We start from the raw sequence: 22,493 nt of genomic DNA, 5'->3' as shown, positions 1-22,493 counted from the left end.
ATAGATTGTGGTTTTACTCTAACAATGCTATGACATTTAGTGATATTTCACTAAAAACATGGTGGTGCACCCATATGACTTAGCATCTATCCAAAAAATACAGGTGTAATAAGTAACCATAACACAAGATAGATTGTGGTTTTACTCTACAATGCTGTGACAAGACTTAATGCTCTTCTTTTCATCCTTGAAAAGGTATAATTCTTAATATTAGAAACCTACTTTCATTTTAGCCCTTAGGAAGATCGAACGTTTTCATTTATAACATTCAGAGCACTTTTTGTCTTATTTATTCTACCATATAATCCCATTAGATATGCTGGGTATTTGATACTTTCCTTGTTTTATAAGTAAAGAAGCCTGGGGAAGTTAAACCTGGATCTCAGTATTGTAATTTATATAATAGGAAATCAATATAAAATTATTGGGGTGGATCTGTTCAGTGATACGATGACAAAACTAGAAATATAATCTCCTTGAAGTTCACTTCACTGCCTGCAGTCTCCACTCTGTTCCTGTTAATAGGGCTTCTCCTTGTACTTCAGCATTAAGACACCAGAGACAACTTTGTATTTGCTGTTGTCTTAAATACTATTAAGAGATGGGATTATGTTTATTTCTCTGTCAGCATTTGCAGAACATAAAGACTAGTGTAGCTTTTATCATTTAAAAGTTGAGACCTGTGTACATATCCTTAAGAGGTGAAAATTCTGTCAGCCACAAATGTTTAATAGTTTGGTATGCAGACATTTTTCTTTGCACGTTTGTCATTTCCAGACTCCCTTGCTAAGATTCTTCAGTTTTCTTTTCTTTTCTCTCTCCTTCTCTTTTTTAAAAGATTTTATTTTAAAGTAATCTCTACACCCAACATGGGGCTCAGACTTAACAACCCTGAGATCAGCCCTCAGTCACTGACTGAGCCAGCCAGGCACCCAGATTCTTTGATTTTCTTATTCTGAGTTTCAGAGAGTGTTTTTGAATTGGTTACTCTCTAAGTACAGATGGCCTTCAAACTAACTTTTTATCTTCAGAGCCACTTTTTCCTTTGAGTCAGTACCTGGAAATCTCATTTAGCCTTTTATAGTACCTTTTAATGGTTCTACTGCCATTATTATTTTAAAGTTATACAGTACCAAGACATAATTTGTATTTGCTGCACATAGGCAGATTGCCATTGGCAGATATTTGCTTTTAGAACAGAGGAGCCAGAGAAAGTGGTGTGTGGGAGAGTAGGGGATTACTTTGGTAAATTCTAATTTTAAGGATATTTTCAATTTTTTTTCTTAAGTAGATGTTTAACTATATCCTTAATATTATTTTTATAGTTACTGCACAGGTGAATAATAAGGTTATCACTGCTTAAGGGAAGCACTAAGCAACAGTTTACCGTTGGCCATATTTTCCTTATCTCTGTTATTTTTTGAAGGTACCTTGTTTAGAAATTCAAAAGATCTATGATTACTTTTTCTTTATTACATATTTAAACAAATAAGGCAGTAATTATTTGTAAAAAAAAAAAAAAAAGGTGACTAATTTCAAAGAAAATTAACATTTTTTTTGAGTACCTATGTGCTAGATGCCTGCTAGATGCTTTATAGATATCTAACTTAACAACAACAGAAGATTAAGAAATTAAAGCCACATTTTAGGGAACGTATGAGTTTTTTCTAGCTGTTACAAATTGTTTAGTGGATTATATACAGCAATGATAATATTTTCACTGAAGAGGTTGATGATGATTTTTAAATTTCTGTTATGACTTGATAACCAGGCATAGAAAAGAATCCTAGATTCAAGGGAAGTTGTTCTAGTATATGTCACAAGAAAATACTTTGCAAAATTAATGAAACATGCTGTTCTACAGTGCAGTTCCTAAAGAGAAGGACAGACAGTGCTTTAAACTTCGCCAAGGAACTGATAAGAAAATTGTCATCTATGTGCAACAAACAACTAATAAAGAGCTGGCCATTGAAAGGTAAACATTTTTAGTAAATTCAGCTTAAATATAAATTCTGGATTTTATCAATCCAGTGGAGTAACCATATACTGTATTCAAAAATGTATTTGGAAGAATTTTGTTCTCTGGGGAATTCTTTGGGTTATTGAAGTGAATACTTTGTTCACTTTGAATTAACTCCTATAAATCTTCAGCTAATATGCTGACTTTCGCTATGTGATAATGAAAGACACATAGAATTTGTTTATGTAAATTAAAGAAGTAAGGTTATTTGGGCAATACTAGTTTATTGATAATTTTAATGTGTCCTTTATCCATCAATAAGAATTTTAAATGACCTAATTTAAACATCTTTTTTTTATATTATCTTCTTTGCAAATTTATGCCTGTTCTTTCTTGCAGGTGTTTTGGTCTTCTCCTTAGCCCAGGAAAAGATGTACGAAATAGTGACATGCACTTGTTAGATTTGGTAAGACTTGCTTTTCATTTTAAGGTTATACACTATTTCCATGATAAAGGGTTCACTTCATCTGACCTGAATCTGATGGTAAAGGACTTCTATGAAGGTGTTCTTATGAGCTGCAGTAGCAGTAAACAAAGATAAGGAATTTCCTCATTTCTGACTTGATATTTATTAGTCTGACCTTAGACCTATTTAGTCTAAGCCTCAGTTTCATCACTGTATGATAGAGAATAATCCTTGTTTATAATTTAAGGTTGAAGTTGGAATCAAAGAAAAGGTTCACGAGAGAAGTAGAGACTATCATGAGTTTTATAAATGTAGGTAGTATTAGTATTGTTGCTATTATGAAAATCTTTATTTTCAAAACTGAAATTTATGTGATAATTATGCACTTGTCAGAAGCATTGAGCATAGACTCAGGTGGTAAATTTCTCTGAATTTGTAGTTTGATATGATTTCTAAGCATTTACTTCATAATTTTTCAGGAGTGATTGCATAAATAATTGGCGTATCTTTTATTTTAACTGCAGTCAGTCTCATTCACATATATTTCTATCTGTTTTAAAAATATCTGGCCCTCTTTCATATTCTTACATTTTTATGACTCATTCTTTTAAAGGAAGCAAAATGGGAATTAGCTGTTGTTACTTTATTTTGGCATTAATGTTTGTCTTTACTCTTTAGGAATCTATGGGCAAAAGTTCAGATGGAAAGTCCTATGTTATCACTGGGAGCTGGAATCCAAAATCTCTACCTTTTCAAGTTGTAAATGAAGAAACTCCTAAAGGTGATGCAGATTGCTGATATCACGGACAGAAATTTTAGTCCCAAAAGATACCCAAACCTTAGGACCACTTATTTGACAAATATCAGTATTTTCTTTAATTCTGGTGAAACCAAAGAATTTGTTATAGGTCTTTGAGTTTATTATTAAATTTGACCTATAAACAAAGTATCATTCCCCTCCCTTATTTTTCCCTCCTGTCTTAATTTTTCACTTCCCTGCTTCCTTTTCTATTCGTGTACTTACTTATATACAGAATTCTAAACTTTATTTTTATGGAAAGATAATATATGCACATATGGTTAAAAATTAAAAGGATATGGAGGGAAAAGTAAGACTCTACCACAGTCCTCAGGGCCCTACCCCAAGGGGACCATAGGGACCAGTTTCTTATGTAGCTTTTCAGATACTCTTTGTGCAGAAACCACCTTTTTCAAGTTATTTCCTACTGTTTCTGAATGTCATTTAGTGGCTGCATAATATTCTCTCCTGAAAATGTAACATTATTTGCGTAACTAGTGTCTCCTATTGAGCATTTATTTTTTTCACCTTCATTTTTTTCTTGTTACTCATAGCACTATAGATAAATGGATAAGTTAACCAAGATTTTAAAAGTTGAGAATCCCCACTGTTGGTGAAAGTGGCATGAAGAGGCCATATGCCACTTTTGCAAATCAATTTGACAGAACATTTCATAAACTTTTATATAATGCCGTCACTAATTACAAAGAGTCTACCCAAGCAAAGAATTCTCAATACAGAAAAAGAGTTTTCAAAACAGCAATGTATCTGATTACTTTAGATTTTGATTTAATTAATGGATTACCTTAAGCTATCTTGAAAGTTTGTGAGAAAAGTAACTAATTTTACATTAATTGTATGAGCAAATATATTTCCGTTTTTTTTATTTGCTTCTCCCACCTCTCTCTCTAGATAAAGTGCTGTTTATGACCACAGCTGTTGATTTGGTAATAACAGAAGTACAGGAGCCTGTTCGATTTCTCATAGAGACAAAAGTCCGCGTTTGCTCACCTAATGAAAGATTATTCTGGCCCTTCAGCAAACGTAGTACTACTGAAAATTTCTTTTTGAAACTAAAACAGGTACTACACTTTCTTATAAATATGGGAGGGAGGTAGATAAAGGAGAAACTATTTTTGAGGCTGATTTATCATGAAGCTAAATTGTCACTTTTATCTTTAAATAGTCATGTGTATTTTAAACATATTAAGAGGAGAAGTGTCTTTTATTTTTACCCACCTATTTATCATTTTTTTTTCTCTTCATTTCCTCCTCAAGAACCAGGTTCTTGTCTGATCTTACTTGCCTTCAATCTGGAGAACTTATTTTAACATTTCTTCTGGTGTCCATCCACTAAAGTCCTATAACTCTTAGACTTCTTTATCTGAACATGGTTTTATTTCACCTTCATTCCAGTGGGATATTTTCACTGGCTGTAGTATTTCTGGATTGACATTTTTTTTTCTTTTAGCCTTTTAAAGATGTCATCTCAGTCTCCTGGCGCATTGTTTTTGATGTGAAGTTAGGGTGCATTTATTGATACTCTTTCTCTGTCTGGAATGAGTCACTTTTTCCTCACTGCTTTTAAGATTATTTTTTATCTTTGATTTTCAGACATATAAATATGATGTGCCTAGGCATGATATTCTTTGTCTCACTTGGGTTTGTTGAGCTTCTTGAATTTTTATTTATTTATTTGACACAGAATGAGAGAGGGAGGAGTGGGAGAGGGAGAAAAAGACTCCCCACTGAGCAGGGAGCCCAATGTGTGGCTGGATCCCAGGACCTTGGGTTCATGACCCCAGCCAAAGGCAGACTTAACCTACTGAGCCACCTAGGTGCCCCAAACTTCTTGAATTTTTCAAGTTTTGTTTTATCAATTTTGAGGAAAATCTGGTTTGTTATTTCTTTCTTTTTTTTTTTCTTTCTGAATATTAAAAAAAGAGGGGGCTTAAAAACCCTTCCTACAATTTCCTCCCCATCCCCCCCCCTTTTTAAAAATTTCTTAATTTTTTAATTTTGGTTTGTTATTTCTTTTAAACTTTTTTTCCTGCCCCATCTCTTTTTTTCTCTCCTAAGATTCCACTTACATATATTTTAGTCTGGTTGTTTTGTTTTGTTTTGTTTTGTTTTGTTTTTTAAAGATTTTATTTATTTATTTGATAGAGATCACAGGTAGGCAGAGAGGCAGGCAGAGAGAAGGGGAGGAAGCCAGCTCCCCGCTGAGCAGAGAGCCCGATGCGGGGCTCGATCCCAGGACCCTGAGATCATGACCCGAGCTGAAGGCAGAGGCTCAATCCACTGAGCCACCCAGGCACCCCTCTGGTTTTTTAAAAATCTTATTTTTTTTTTCTGTTTTTACTTCAGGTGGGATATCATTTTAACTCTCTTTTGATATGCTTAAAGTTGGCTTGCCCCTTTCATCATCCCCAATTTTTTATTAAGCTCATTCAATTAAGTTTTGTTTTTGTTTTTGTTTTTTAATTTCAGGTCTTGAACTTTTTATTTCTGGAATGTCCATTTGGTCATTTGGTTCTTTTTTATAGTTTCTGTTTTCTTATGAGATTTACTCTGTTCTTTCAAGAAGATTCTCTCTTACATCCTTGAGCATAATTATAATACTGCTACTTTAAAAATCCTTAACTGCTAATTCTAATGTCTGGTGAGTCACATTTTTCTGTTTGTCTAGCAATTTTGGATATGTTAGATATGTTAGACATTTTTTAATAATCGATTTTTATGGTCTGTTATGTTATGGTCTCTTTTGGTCAGAGTCAAATTCTACCTGTGGCGGGCAGCAGATGAAATCTGTGTTTGCTTCTTTTAGTTTTTCTTGGCTCAGATGCCCCACTACTTACCCCCCCCCTTTTTTTTTCCCGCTTTCCTTTCCTTTGTATCAGCACTTATTGAAAAAAAATCAATTCCATAATGACCTAAATTGCTAAATCTGGTGGTCAGAGTCTTCATAGTCCTTGACCTTTGAGCAGATGATCACTCTCCCCTTCCTTATCCTCTCACTTAGCCTTCAGGATATCTCAGATTTACCTCGGTCCTCCACCCTCAACCCCTAAAATGCTCTCCATACCTGTCTTCACTGTCTCAGTTCATGGACATCATCTCCTAATTTTCGCTGAGAATTTTACTTTGATTTTTCACACCCCCCTATCCAGTCTGTCAGGGAATTCTGTTTACTGTCAAAATCAATCATATTCTGGCTGCTGCTTAGCACTTAAATTACACTAATCTTATTTGAACTGTCACCTTTACCTGAGTTACTGTAGTAGCCTCTTCACAGCTCCCTGTTTCTTTTTGTGCACCCCCCACCATACATTCTCAACACAGCAACCTAAGATCAAATCATATCACTTTCCTGCTTATAACTCTTTAAAGCTATTTTACTCTGTAAAAGCGAGAGTTCTTTCTGTGGCTTTTAAGACACTATGTGGTCTACTGTCTGTTGTGTCATGAACTTTCTCTCTTAATGCTCTTCTTCCTTGCTGCTTCTGCTCTAGCCATGCTCTCAGGGCCTTCCGCTATTAACTGTTTCTTCTGCCTTAAATGCTCTTCCAGTTTCTCACTTGCTATTATTCACCTTTTTCAAGTCTTTATCTTCTATAAATTTGTGCTTAGATTGACATCTTAGTAATGCCTGACTGCCACATGTAACACTGCAGTTTGTCTGCTCTTAACTTCCAGCGTACTATATAATAAATTTTATTTTGCTTATTATCTGTTTTCCCTGTTAGAAACCTCTACTAAGGGGCACCTGGGTGGCTCAGTGGGTTAAAGCCTCTGCCTTCAGCTCGGGTCATGATCCCAGGGTCCTGGGATAGAGCCCCGTGTCGGGCTCTCTGCTCAGCAGGGAGCCTGCTTCTCCCCCACTCCCCGCCCCCCTGTCTGCCTCTCTGCCTACTTGTGATCTCTCTCTCTCTGTCAAATAAATAAATAAAATCTTTAAAAAAAAAACCTATTTAAAAAAAAAAAGAAACCTCCACTAAGACAGTATTCCTGATCTGCCTTGTTCACTGATTTATCCAAAGCATCTAAAACATAGTAGTTCTCTATAAATATTTGTTGAATTGATTCTTATTGACATGTAACTTCAATTTTCAGTTTTACAAAATTAAAGTGTTGCTTGTGGATTTACTTGAGTATACTTTCTGGTAGTAATAAATATTTTAGTTCCAGTGTTTTCAAGTTATCCCTTTTGGTTATAGTTAGAGAAAGGTGGCAAACAGAAAAGGAATAGAGATTTCTCTTCCATGTTGTCTTAGGAGACAGAATGTAAACCTGGACTCCAGCACTGTTCTCCCAGCACATCACTATGGCAGCAGAAAAGGATTAGCATAGGGTTATCAACTAGAAGTTTGCTTTGGAACCAGAAAATGTGGATATTACCACTGACTAGCAAGTACCTTAAACTCTGTGAGCCTGTGTACTCAACTATAGAATGGCAGTAATTGAATCTTCCTCACAGTGTTATTGTGACATTAAGTGAGAAACTGTATAACACATTTGGCATATAGTATGTTCTTCATGTATTTTAGCTGTTATAGAGAGGGACTGTGGAACCTTAGTGAAGCAGAGAAAGAATAAAAAATATTAAGTCATTGAAATGCCGGGGTGGCTCAGTCAGTTAGGCATCTGACTCTGGATCTCAGCTCAGGTCTTGATCATAGGGTCGTGAGTTTGGGCTCATTTTGGGCTCCACAGTGGGAATGGAGCCTACTTTAAAAAAAAATCCTAAGACATGAAATCAGAACAACGTTGATTATTATTAGTGGATCAGCCCCAGAAGAACAGCACTTCAGAAAGAAAACCATTTTATGGGTATTATTTTAAAAGTTTAGGGAGTAGGGATGATTCTTAACTGTTTAGTGAAGCAGAGAAAGAATAAAAAATATTAAGTCATTGAAATGCCGGGGTGGCTCAGTCAGTTAGGCATCTGACTCTGGATCTCAGCTCAGGTCTTGATCATAGGGTCGTGAGTTTGGGCTCATTTTGGGCTCCACAGTGGGAATGGAGCCTACTTTAAAAAAAAATCCTAAGACATGAAATCAGAACAACGTTGATTATTATTAGTGGATCAGCCCCAGAAGAACAGCACTTCAGAAAGAAAACCATTTTATGGGTATTATTTTAAAAGTTTAGGGAGTAGGGATGATTCTTAACTGTTTAGAGTAAGGGATGGTAAATAGAAATTAATTCCATAATTTTAGTACAAATTTGTATGTAAGAAAACATATTCTCTTTAATTAGAGAGTTCTGTCTTTTTAATCTTAGTGAACATCAATAAGATTCCTTTGATCTCTCTTTTCCCTTTAGATCTTAGACAGCCTTATATTCAAAGACTGCATGAGTTTACAGGAATATTATTTCATGTGGTTTGGTCTAAAATAATATATCTAAGTAGGCTAATAAATGACTTAGGCGTGTCAAGTAGCCAGAGGCACATATACCTGAGACCTAATCCAGTAGTCTACTCTAGACTCTGTTAAGGTTACAAGCTAAACATAGGCCAAGTTGTCAATATTTTCTTTGCAAAAAGCAGAAGTTTATATGTGGAAGCTAGGAGGAGGGCAAGGAATTCCTGAGAATAATCTTTCATTTTTCTCCTTATTTGGGTAAGTCTTATTTTGGGGGTGGGGGGAGGAATTTTGTGAGGGGTAGGGAATAGGAAAGAAGAGAGAGTGTGAAGAATTTAAGCAACTTGTTGCTGTCTTAATGCACTTAGAGGACTGTTAATCTCATTTCTTGTAACATAATAAACTAAGTTTATTCCCTTCTTTATATTTATGGTATTAAAAAGTAATAAATACAGTGTTGGAGAGCCTAGTGTGGCCCCCCACTATACTAGCTACTTTGACTTTTTCTATTGTATAATTTTTATAGTGATCCAGTGAAGATAGTATTTTCATTTTTATAGATCCAGAGATGTAAAATTGATTTTATGGAATGTTGTGTGAACAAGATGCATACCTGAGCCTTCTAAGAGTTCTCAGTCAGGATTCTTTTCATAGAAACATCCTCCCTTTAGGATTTACTTAAATTAAGGAGAATTTAAAATTTTAACCCTTTTGCAGTTCTCATCAGACTAAAAAGGAAATAGTGGTGCAGACCAAATTTTTTAAATATACAGCATATAGTTTCTGTTGTTATCAATATGGGAAAATAATTATAGAAATTTTTTAAAATACATGTTTAAAAATTGATTCTTTTTCCTATTACTAAAATTATCTGATGACTCTATAACTCCTCTTTAGCCTGGAAGCCTACCCACCTGTGAGTATTATTATATGAAGATGGCATCATATTAGAGAAGAAACTTTGAAAATTAGTGGGGAAAGAAGCACCTGGGTGGCTTAGTTGATTGAATGTCTGACTCTTGGTCTCAGCTCAGGTCTTGATCTCAGGGTTATGAGTTCAAGCCCCACATTGGGCTCTGCACTGGTCATGGAGCCTACTTAAATAAATAAAGGGAGAAATAATGATCGTTCTCTTGGATTTTAATATTTAGAATATTGTTTAGTAGAAGTGGAAGAAACTAGTCTGAAGACTAGATTTTCCAACAGTAACATAGAGTGAATTTAAGAGCAGCTAAGCATTCTTAAAACTATAGAATTACAGAATTTTATTGCCAAAGAAAGGTGTCTTAGAATCTTTTATGAAATTATTTTATAAATGATTTTATAAATGATTTCTACATCATTTATGAATGATGTCTATAAGACTAAGTATCATGGCCAGCATCACATGGGCAAGTTATTAGTATAACCATGTTAGAAACCTGAGCCTCTTATTTCTCTTTGGGAGGGGGTGTGTATTTGTGCGCGTATGTGTGCACATGTACGTGCCATGCACACGTATGCAGTAAACCACTGTGCCTCTCAAGGTAAAAAATACGGAAATGCTCTCTATACTAGAGATCTTCTACTGCTAAATCAGGAGGCATATATTATCATGGTATTCCGCTATTCCTGAGAAGTGTGATCACTGGGTTCAGGTGGTGACCCCTGGATTTCTCCTTTGTAAAAATAGTTTTTTCTCTTTGTATTTAGCAAGTAATTTTGGGGATGTTTGGGGTGGTTCTTTGGCAACTTCCAAATACCCTGTTCCTCAACAACTTTCTAACTACTGGTTTGAGCATCCTTTAGCATTGATGATCCTTCCCTCAATCACTTGAGTTCATTCACATATTTTCAATAATAATTGCACATTGCAGGGTTTTCTTCTTTTACATTTATATATGTTTCTAATATTGAATATCTTAAATACAGTAACTGTAATATATTTATTTGCTTTATTCTGCTTTATCAAAGAATTAAAAAATGACAGTATTGCAGGAAACACCCTTAATACAGATCTTTCTTTTATTGGTCCTAGTATATTTATAAAATCTTTATAAGCCTGTAAAATGTTAAGAAAAGGTACTATTATATTTGTTTTTGAAATACAAATTTTAATTACTTAAAATTTCAGTAAGGACAAACATATATTAATACAGTTACTGATGGGGTAATTAAAGCATTCATTAATAAACTTGTACCATTTCTAAAATATAGATGATGCCACATTGCAATTTGTGTACAATTTATGTTGTACAAACTTCTTTCAGTTGGAAATTAGATGCATATTTTAATATCAGCATATGAAAATCAGTATGTAAACATCTAAATGAAAAGGTTTCCAGAATATTTAGTATATTCTGAACTTAAGTTTTAGGAAAAACTTTTATTAATATACCTGTAATATGTAGATACAACAAAAATGGATGTATATAATATGAAATTATTTGTGTCTGTACAGTTTCAAATTACCATTTGTTGATATTCATTCCAAAAATGTCAGTATTACAGTTAATAATGAAACTATTGAGTGAAGTTTAAGATTTTATGGAACTTTTTTCCCCTTTGAACATATTCCAGTAAGATTATAAAATGAGTGATGTGTTCAAAAGTTAATTGGAAAAAATTTTTTTTCCATTATAGTTATGTTACCATTTGACATATAGTTAGGTTTATTTGTTTCCGTATTTTCAATTTGGGGTCTTTGGGTCTTTTTTTCTTTTTGGTTTAAGTTTTTGAGTATTTAAAATACAGCGATACAAAAGTCAAGATTATGTAAAAATGTACTCAGAAATCTTAACTTTAATTCATGTTTCTCCATCCAAACCCATAAGTAACCATTATTAGTGGTTTCTGGGTTATCTTCCCAGTATTTCTTTTTGTGAAAGTAATAAAATACTCCTATATATTTCTTAACTCCCATTTTAAATACAAACTAGCCTATGTACGTCCTACACCTTTTTTTTTTTTTTCAAGATTTTATTTATTTATATATGAGGGAGGGAGAGAGCAGGGGGAAGAGCAGAGGGAGAGGGACAAGCAGACTCCTTGCTGAGCACAGAGATGGATGGAGTGCAGAGATGGACATGGGGCTTGATCTCACAACTCTGAGATCAGCCAAAATCAGAATGTCAGTTGCTTAACCAACTGAGCACCCAGGTGCCTCTTTAGAGATCTTCCTCATTCTTAATGGCTACATGGTACTTTGTTGTTTGGATGAATCATGATTTATGATTTTTTAATTGTCCTCTATTGACATATTTTTGGATTTTAAAAATCATTTGTTATTCCAAATAATGTTGTAGTATAGAACCTTGTGCATAAGTTGTTTTGATTTAATGAAAGTGCATCTTAGAGTAAATAATTTTGCGTATGTAATTTTGTTATATTTGCCAGATTTCCCTTTCTCACTCTTGTAATCATAGGGATGAACAGGATATGAAAGTACCTGCTTCTGCATAGGCTTGTCAAGGGTATGTTGTTAAACTTAAGGATCTGATTGTAGTCTTAATTTATCCTTTAATGAACGAAAACAGGCCCCTTTTTTTTTTTTCATATGTTTAAGGGTAATTTTTCTCGTTTTCTCTAAACTGTCTTTTCATATTTTTGGCTTTTTGGTTTGGTCTTTTTCCTTTTAGTTTTTTGAAGCTCTTTCTGTATTTGTGAGATTAACTCTTTGAGATATAAATTGCAGATATTTCTTCTGGTTTGTCATTTGTCTTGTGACTTAAATTATGAAGAGTTTTCAGCTTTTTTGCCATATAGTTTATTTGAATTTAACAAGTTTTTCCCATTAAAGCTTCTGGATTTTGAGTCATAACTAGAAATACTTTCCCTACACCCAATAATAAAGAAATATACACATTTTCTTCTATTACTTATATGTTTTTGTTTTTCTACTTTTAGATCTCTGATTCATTAGTGTTTTATTGTGGTATATGGTATAAAGTATGTGTCTGATTGAATCTTTTTCCAAATGGTCTGAGAATTTTTTTTTTGTTTTGAGTAAAATGCTATTGATCTTTGAACTCTTTTAGATAGTAATTAACTATTTCAGATAGTAATTTATAATGAATGAAAAAAGGAAATGCTATTCTTTTATCAAAGTATAATACTTAAAAGTTAAAAAATCATAATTATAAATTTAGAATAAACATATATCATAGACTTTAATTCAATTCATTGAGTAATGAGGGAGCCAGTATTTGGCTCTACGTATTTGAGGAACTCGAGGTGATACAGTCCTTCTTTAAAAAAAGAAAAAATGTTAGAACAAGATTGTTAGGTCAGAAATAAAACTGACTACTATCTTATAGGTAAGTTTGGGCTATCTTTTCTACTGGACAGAAATCATTTGCCTATCTATTGGACACACATCTGTAGGTTAATATATAGCTTCATAGAGTCTGAGTCTTTAATATTAAGTAGCTAAGTCAAAATCATTTATTCTTCTAGAAAATTAATCCATAGGTGGGCATGTTAAAACAGAGTTGGCAAAATATGGGTCAAATCTGGCCTGGCCTTCGTTTTTATAAAGTTCTTTTGGAATATAGCCATATTCACTCACTTAGTGTCTGTAGGTGCTTTTGCACCATCATGGCAGAGTTGAGTAGTTGTGACAGACTGGTTGCCCATAGAGCTTAAAATATTTACTCTTTCGCCCTTTACACAAAGGTTTACCGACTCCAGTATTAAGCAGTGCTTCAGGATGATATAGAAAGTACATGTTGCCACTAATTTGGTCTTCCAGGATTGGTATAATTTTTTCAAAAACCTACATGAACATTCAGATGATAAAATCTACTCTGCCTGATACTTCTGTCTGTACCTCATGAACCTTTTAATCCCCCTTTCTTGTATTTTTACGTTGTGCTTATACATCTTTCTCATTGATGTAGCCACATTTCTAGTTGTCTTTGTATCTTTTCCTGTAATTCTGCCATTTTGTCCTGCTCTGTATTTCACTCTTTTTCCCCCTTCTTTATAAGCTGGCTATAATGTGGTGTATTAATATATTTAAATTTGGTGCTGGAAAAGTTTTATATTCTCGGTCCTTAATTTTTAATTTAGGTGAGTTCAAACTGCTATGTGTTTGCCTTAGAATGCAAACCAATTTGAGATACAAAATTTTTGTGAGTTTCATTAATCTTTTTTCTACCACTCACCTTCTCCTCCTGACCCCCAGTTATAGTTTTCAGTTGAAGAAAATTCTCACATTGCTTTAATCAAGCTAAAGGAGTGGGAAGAAGCATGGAAATAAAAGGACTCTCTAAAGAGAGTTTCTAAACTGTTAGAGTATTTTAAAACATTTTTTTTCAGGGTGCTTGGGTAGATCATTCAGTTAAGCATCTGACTCTTCTTTTCAGCTTATTAGATCATCTCAGTCAGAGTCATGATGAGCCCTTGGGTATGGAGCCTGCTTAAGATTCTCTCTCTCTGCCCTTCCCCATCCTCTCTAGTTCTCTAAAAAAATATAAAATAAAAAACATTTTCTTAGGGATAGTTTATTTTTTTTAAAGATTTTATTTATTTGATACAAAGTTCGTGTGTGAGAGAGAGCATGAGCAAAGGGAGGGCCAGAGGGAGAAGCAGATTCCTGCTGAGCAGAGAGTCCAATGCAGGGTTTGATCCCTGGACCGTGGGATCATGACCTGAGTCTAAGGCAGACGCTTAACTGACTGAGCCACCCAGGCACTCTCCTTATGGGTAGTTGCTTGTAGGAAACCTTGAGGAGACACCTTAAAGTAACTAGGAAGCTACCGATTGCTAACACTTACTAAATATTGGTAGCTGCATGTATGATGACAATAAGTAAAACTGCAGAATTAAAGTCCTCCTAACCCATTTTCTTCTGGATTTTTAAGTCTAAACATATTTTTCTATTTAGAAAAGGTTACATTTAGGAGTGCCTGTGTGGCTCAGTTTTGTTGAGCCTCCGGCTCAAGTCATAATCCAGGGGGTACTGGAATTGAGCCCGGTATCAGGCTCCCTGCTCAGCGGGGAGCCTGCCGTTCTAACCCTAACCCTCTCTCACTGACTCTGTGTCAAATAAATAAAATCCTTTAAAAAGAAAAAAAAAAAGGTTACATTTAGTGTAGTCATTCAAAGTAATATCTTTTTCTTTTTTTTTTTAAGATTTTATTTATTTATTTGAAAGAGAAAGATCACAAGTAGGCAGACAGACAGGCAGAGAGAGAGAGGGGGAAGCAGGCTCCCTGCTGAGCAGAGAGCCCGACACGGGGCCCGATCTCAGGATCCTGGGATCATGACCTGAGCTGAAGGCAGAGGCTTAACCCACTGAGCCACCCAGGTGCCCCAGTAATACCTTTTTCTTCTCCTGTATGAAATCAGAAGTGTAGTCATCAATTAAAAAATAATTGTACCACTTAGTAAATAACATTTTTTCATCTTCAAGATAAAGCAGAAGGAGAGAAAGAACAATACTGACACTTTATACGAAGTTGTGTGCTTGGAAAGTGAATCAGAGAGAGAGAGGAGGAAAACTACAGCCAGTCCCTCAATTCGCCTGCCACAGTCTGGATCTCAGAGTTCAATGATACCTTCTCCTCCAGAAGATGATGAAGAGGAAGGTAAATTGTAGGGAGAGCTTAATTTCTATTATGGGGTGGTATACCATGCACACCATTATAAGTTTATCAGGGAATTGGTAACTGTGACATAGCATTTGGAATTCTTTCAGTAAACACTTACGAGAATGTACTGTATGCAAAGGATTATGGGAGATTTGAAAACGATGAGCACAGGACCTTCTTTAAGATTACTGTAATCAAGTTGGAAAAAACGAGATTTATAATTAGTGCCTTTTTTAAGAATCAGCATGTGCTAGCTTAGTGTATCAACACATTTTTAGAGCAAACTTGACATAGCTTCCACCTAAATAAATGTTCCCATTTCAACTGATTCATTTTACAGGGACGGTTTCACTTGCCAAAATGCAGCTTCCACCATGACGCTTTCATAAAATATGAGTATTTAAATATACAAATCATGTATGTATAGTATTGGATTTTCACACTAATAAACATTAGGAATCAACCACCTCTCTTTTTTTCCTCCTCTTTTTTTTTTTTCATGGTTATATCCATTAACTAATCTGTCAGTCTCTGTTAAAAGCTACTGTATAGACGTGAGAAGTGAAGAGAAGGAGCACAGGAAAAGCAAAAGTTTCGGAGGTATTTTCTAACCTGTAATTTTGTAGCAGGATTTTTTATTTTTGTAAAGAGGGAGAAAAGCTGATTATGGTAGAAGGTCATATGAAGCATGTATGTGTGTGAGGTTCACAGAAAGTGTCTGGAAATTCATAGAGGCAAATCATTTTTTATTTTGGGGAGATGTGGCAGGACATTATGAAGAGTAGTTTTTGAGCTGGGACTTTTAAAGTGCAAGAGATAAATGGGCAGGTCTGGGTATTTCTGGCTAAGAAATTGCATTAACAAAGGCCTAGAGGTAGCAAGAATAATTGGGTTAAAAGAAATATATACTAATGGTTAAATGTACTTTTTTCAAGTTAGAGCCAGCCCTTACTTTCCAATTCCCATTGTACCCTGTAACTTTCACTTTTCCTATGTCTAATATTAATGGCCACCAGTTACTAGATGCTTAATATATGGTAGGTAGGTACTTAGTTTAAAGTAGAATGATATTTTGTTTATATAATCCTCACAAAAATTCTGAAAAATGAGATTTCTATTATCCTTATTTTGCATGTAAGGAAATGGAATCTCAGAAAAAGGAATTTGCCCAAGGTCAAACAGCGAGAAATAGGCAAGGAGGATCTTTGTCCTGTTCTGAGAGTTAGCATTCTGCGCTCTATTCTGTAATCATCTTGGTGCCTTTAGTTCACATAAAGCATTTTGAAGTGCAGAGAAAGCACATATATTGTTTTGGGAGAAGTTAGAGATACAATTTGAAGTCTTCCTGCAGAACCAATTTAAGTTAAAGCTGGGGAGATAGAATTGTTCTCACTGTTTGAGACTGTCTGCTCTATAACTGGTAGTCTTGAGACTTGTAGTTTACCTTTTAAGTCAATGCTGCTCAAGATGGAAGAGCAAGTAATAGTTCAGAGAACTCTTCTCCCCTTAAACTCAGCAATAAAAACAAAACCCACCATGAACTGAGGAAGACACTCTGTTTTCATGTAGCCAGAGAATGGTCAAATGCTGGATCTCAGTGCTGCAGATTTTAAAGAGTATCTACCTTTTACCAAGTTTGGGCCCAGCTAAAGGTTAACATCTAGACTAATGTCTAGTTCTAATCTATGGCAGGCATACATTTTTCAGTGGAATTGAGGAGTTCAGAGGGGCTCTAGTAACAGTAGTTAACTAAGAGAGATAAGGACCAATAACAAACATGGGAGAGTTAGGGAACACTAGAACACAACTTTCACAAAGGACAAAAGTGTCCTTTTTTGCCCACATTATTTCCCTAGTGTATAACACAATTCTGTGTGTGTTATAGATGCTCAGGAGATACTGGTGGGATGGGTTTCCCACCACCATCCCAGCCCCCAATCCGTTCCCATAGTGCAAGACTAATGACAGGACTATGGTGCTGAAGAAAGCTGTGCAGTCACCCCACCTCTTCATCCTCTAACCTGTATGTGGACCAGGGAGACCCATCCTATTGTCATATGTTTGTTTCCTAGAAAGAAATGGCTGTAGTCCTCTAGCAGAGAGACTCCTTATCCATAGGACATTTCTTCTCCCAAGACAGGAAACCAGCAGGTAGTAAGGGAAGGTGTTCAGAAACAATATTCTGAAGCTGGTTGCCTGGTCCCTGTCCTCCCGCCCCCCCATACCCCTGTCTTAGGTAGATGGAGTTCTAAAGACATATTTCAAACTGCTACTGTCAAGATATGTTGAAAGCATCCAAAGCAATAAAAGAGAATTTGGTAAGACAGGTCTTCCTTATCTCTTTAAAGGAATTGTCATCTCTGGTACATTATAGTGCATTTTTTATAGCTGCTATTCCCCAAAGAGTTGTTGTGTTGTGTTGATATTTGAGTGAGGAGAGAATTACTTGAGTCATTAGAAAGTAGGGCCAATTCTGGCAAAACAGCAAAATTGGGAAAGTTTATCTTCATGCCCTCAAGGCTTTCTCTTTTCCTTATTTATCCTATATCTCATTTGTAGCAAAAGAGGTCTCACTTACATTCATTCTGTGTCTTTCCTATCTCACCATCAAAACTGATGCTAATGTCCAAGGTGTTTTAATGTAAGTAAGTAATAAGTATCACGGATTTCTGAGCTGTCCATAGTAGAGATGCAAATTCACGATCTACTCATTAAAGGCATAAAGATCCTAACTTTGTTTAGGCAGGTTAAGCCGGAAAACTTAGAAACAGCATTGGTGGGGACACTTAGAAGTAGCGTTGTCCCCTACTAGGAGAACTAAATTGTAGAGCCACTATGGAAGGCAGTTTGTCAGTAAGTTTCAAAATCCTTAAAAGTATGCCTTTTTTATCCCAGGAAGTTCACTTCTGGGCATATACCCAATGAAAACAAGAGTTAAGTTCCTCCTGATACTATTTGTAGCAGAAAATTGAAAACTCCCCAAGTATTCAGCAAAAGAGGATTGATTATATAAATATCTTATGTGTTTCCCCCTTTCATTACACTTTTAAATTCCTCTCACAGGCCTTTATCAGTGTCACTTTTTTTTTTTACTGCCTTCATTTCTTACGATCTTTAAATTCTTATTTGAGCTTACTTTTCTTAATTACTAGAGTTAGGTTTGAAATGACTCATTTTGGTCTTTTTAAATATTTTTGTGCTTTCTGTAATAAATGTATGCCACTGTAGAAAATTTAGAGTCCTGAAAACATAAAGGAGGGGGGAAAGAAATCATAATTCTGTCACTCAGATTGTAATTGGTAATGTCTTAGTATAATTTAGTCTAGACTATTTTCATCACAGTGAGGATTTATTAGCTCCTGATATTTTTATTTTATGTGGCATTTTGCCAGATTATTAATGTAGATACATGTCAATATGTAATTACATTGTAACCATGTTTCATAATTTAATCAGCCTCCTATTGCTGCTCTCCTGTTGTTTGTAATTTTTTAAACTGTGGTAAACAAGACTGCCATATATTTTCACGGATAATGTTGTTTGCTTTGGAAAAGGGAAAAGAAGATACCATATTTTGAGTCTTAGAAATGGCTCTTTTCTGCAGTTAACATAATGTGGACTCTATGGAAAGCAAAAGAGAAATAAAGAAGTTACTGCAACATTGTACCTAGGATCATTTTTATTTCCTTTGTATTTATATCTGTATGCTAAAAGAGAGAAATAGAAATTAAGACTTTACGTTCCCAGTAAAATCTTTTAAATTTGATTGTTATATTACCATTCATTCTTCTGGCTAGCATAGCCACTTCTGTTATCCTTTTTTGTGTTTTATTTATTAAAGATAATGATGAACCTCTCTTGAGTGGATTTGGTGATGTATCCAAAGAATGTGCAGGAAAAATTCTTGAAACATGGGGAGAACTGCTGTCAAAGTGGTAAGTTAGAATAGTTCTCCTTTTCATCTGTAATTCTCATTTTATGGATAGGGTATCTTCCCTAACTACAATATCCAATTTTGGAACCGTTCTGTTTTTGCAACCTATTATAGAAACCAAAGTATGGGGTTTGTGTTCTAGAATCTCTGTTTTTATAGATTTATAAGGGTAAGTAGTGAAGGTCTGAAATCACCTTTAATTTTTTTTTTTTTTTAATAAATGCTATTTATTTACTTGACAGTGATAGATAGCAAGAGAGGGAACCACAAGCAGGGGGAGTGGGAGAGAGAGAACCAGGCTTCCCACTGCACAGGCAGTCTGATATGGGGCTCAATCTCAGGACCCTGGGATCATGACCTAAGCCAAAGGCAGACGCTTAATGACTGAGCCATGCAGGTGCCCCTGAAATCACCTTTTAGAATATAAGAAACCTAATAAATTCTCATGGCTGCAGAAAATATTAATTCAAACATGGAGTGTGTGGAGAGAATAAATTACGAAAGAGCTCCTTTTTATTGACGTGGCTAGGAACCACTGACTGGTTAAGATAATATGTAACAATTAGTACACAATAATTGGAGATTTGGAAGATGCTCACACAATGCATAGAGCCAGAGTAGAGACCTCAGGTGGGATTTCCCCTATCTGTGTTATTTACCTGAAGTGACAGCGGAGTGTTAAGAACATGCTGTATATTGACTGTTCTAATGGTTACTTTTCCTACTGACACTTGTAAAACTCAGAAATTTCTTGTCAGCTTGACCACAGTGTTAAGAAGCACTATCCTTATAGACCATCTAGAAAGGATACGCTAGCTTCAGGTGTTTCCTAATGAAACCAGAGATGTCAGGTTGGTGAGACATTTATGTAGTTTCCTTTTTCCTCTCTGTAGGATGCCAGTATATGCTGGGGCTAAAAAAAGCTTGAAAGTGATCTGAGCACTTCTCTATTTCTGACTTTCTGGTTGTTAAGGTTGTCATGAAAGCTCCCCATGGGCCTCTTACTTTGGGGTCTGATTTTTCTCAGAAAATTTAACTGTTGAAGGCTTTCACTCTATTCTTAGAAAACTGTGTTTCAGCATTTAAAAATCTTCCATGTCCTTAAGGGATGGAACTACAAATGGGCATGCATCTGCTTCCAGCATTCTCACAGTGCTTTACACTTTTGGTGAAACATGTTCGACATGGGGAAATGTCAAATGTGTAGAAGAGGAGAATGCATACCAAAGCATGGTTTTTCTTTATACAAGTGGTTTTAGTAAATGAACTCTACAGAAGCCTCCCCTCCAACCCCCACTCCAGGGTACAGTTCTCATTTATTTTTAATATTCCCTTAGCAGTCAGGAGACAAACCTGATGATGCTCTCATCAGAATTATATTTTCAGTTCAGTGAATTTGGAGTGTTTGGACTGCTGCTGGCAGGCATTTCATCTGTATAAAAAGGTTTCTACTCTAAAATAGAAATGTAATTGAGTCTTGACATGGTTACATAATAGTTTATTTAAAATCATTCAGATACAGCATTTAGACTCTAGATTTTATTAGATGAACTCACCACCATTTTATATAGTTGCTTGGAATTTGTTTTATTACCATATTTTTAAATTTATTTGTTAATTAACTAATATTATATCTTTCTTCCACTTCCTCAAATACATTTACTGAGTCTACAGATATTTCTGAAGGATGTTGAAACTATTTTTGCTGGTTTGGGTCATGTCTTCAGAAATACTAATACAGTTTGTTTCACTTCTTTAATTCATTTTATCTCTTTTTCCCATCATTATATATGTTGTATAGGTAGGAAACATTATAATATCATGGAATTCTATAACCTAGTAGGCCTGGCTTCAAATCCTGCCTCTCCTATTTCCAAACTGTATGGCCTTGGGCAGGTCACTTAACTCTTCTGAGTCTGTTTCTTCATTTACAAAATATGCAGGTCTTTAAAATTACCATTCAAGATTATTGTGAGTTAAAAATAATGGATGTTGCACTAGTAGTAATAGTAGTGAGAATTAATGAATTTACTATATGCCAGGCATTGTGCTAAGTTACGTGCTTGATTTCAGCCATTATAACAGCCCTATGAACTAGTATCCATTTAAACAGATGAGGAAACTGGTTCAGAGATTTAGTCAGCAATTCTAATTAGTAAATGGCAGACCTAGAATTTTTAACACAGGCAAGTCCGAGCCTAAAGTTGGTTTATTTAACTCCACATTAGATTTTTTTTTTTTTTTTAAAGATCTTATTTATTTATTTGACAGAGAGAGACCCAGCGAGAGAAGGAACACCTGCAGGTGTGAGAGAGGGAGAAACAGACTTCCTGCCAAGCAGGGAGCCTGATGTGGGGCTCCATCCCAGGACCCTGGGATTATGACCTAGCTGAAGACAGATGCTTAACGCCTGAGCCACTCAAGTGCCCCTCCACATTAGATTTTTAGGGGCAGTATAAGTAATAGTATCTTTGAACTCTAATTTCTCCAAGTATATTTTAGTGTGACTCTTAGTGGATAAGAGAACTAATATTGGTATAAAATAGTATGTTGAGGGTAAATAAAGTTAATACAATCAAGGACATAAAATTATTCTGAAAATAATTTTACCAATATAAATTAAGCTAGGATTTGCAAATAAACCTAGGTTAGGTTTATTATTTCTGTAAAGGGCGAGGTCATAAATATTTGGGCCATTAATAAATATAGCTCATGAATATTGGGTTCTGTGGCCCAGTAGACTCTGTCACAACCACTCAACTCTGCTGTTGTGGTGCAAAGGTAGTCATAGATGATACGTAAACAATTTTAAAAGGCTGTGTTTCAATAAAAGTTGCTTTACAGAAATAAGCAGTGGGCAGATTTGGCATACAGTCCATAGTTAACCAGTTCTTGAATTAAGTAACAACTGTTTTTGTTCTTTCTGCTCCCAATCCTTCAACTTTTATGTAACTTTTTTTTCCAAGCAAAGACAGAAACCATATTGAATTGTCTATAGCTACCTTGTTAGGGTACTAGCATCACAGAATTAACCATTTTTAAAGATACTGCGCATTGTTCGTTAGAATTCTGGGAACGTTTTGAGAAAAGTCTGAGTCCTTGTTGTATTTTGAGAGTGGTCATCAGTAACTTCTGTTTAAATCTGGTGGTCACAGAAGACTTTGCAGGTCAGGATGCTGCTTTACTGACTCAGTAATGGTGGCTTTCAAAACACAAAGCAGCCATGATACCCAACAGAGCATTTATTGATCTGAGTTTGAGACTACCTGAGTCATTTAATCAACTTTACTGAGCTGCTTTCTCCATTGGTTAAACTGGAAGTACTAACCACCTACCTCAGATAGTTATTGTGAAGATCAAATTCAAGATTATATGCAAATTACTTTATAAATTGGT

At 35.1% G+C, this 22,493-nt stretch overlaps 1 protein-coding gene across 9 annotated transcripts in view; it reads left to right on the top strand.

Moving 5' to 3' along the window:
• The window catches only part of RABGAP1 (RAB GTPase activating protein 1), a 154,651-nt gene that overhangs the window by 50,225 nt on the left and 81,933 nt on the right, over positions 1-22,493 (top strand). For all 9 annotated transcript variants that reach the window (XM_032306351.1, XM_032306350.1, XM_032306356.1 and 6 more), the window contains 6 exons: positions 1,865-1,975; positions 2,360-2,426; positions 3,105-3,207; positions 4,138-4,307; positions 14,986-15,160; positions 19,005-19,098. In XM_032306351.1, coding sequence (XP_032162242.1) covers positions 1,865-1,975; positions 2,360-2,426; positions 3,105-3,207; positions 4,138-4,307; positions 14,986-15,160; positions 19,005-19,098 — 720 coding nt within the window. The remainder of the gene's footprint in view (positions 1-1,864; positions 1,976-2,359; positions 2,427-3,104; positions 3,208-4,137; positions 4,308-14,985; positions 15,161-19,004; positions 19,099-22,493) is intronic.

The sequence above is a fragment of the Mustela erminea genome, chromosome 12 (assembly GCF_009829155.1).
Source record: "Mustela erminea isolate mMusErm1 chromosome 12, mMusErm1.Pri, whole genome shotgun sequence".
In the NCBI taxonomy this organism is placed as follows: Eukaryota; Metazoa; Chordata; class Mammalia; order Carnivora; family Mustelidae; genus Mustela; species Mustela erminea.
Note: the sequence above shows the minus strand (reverse complement) of the source record. Positions and strands in the feature narration are given on the sequence as shown.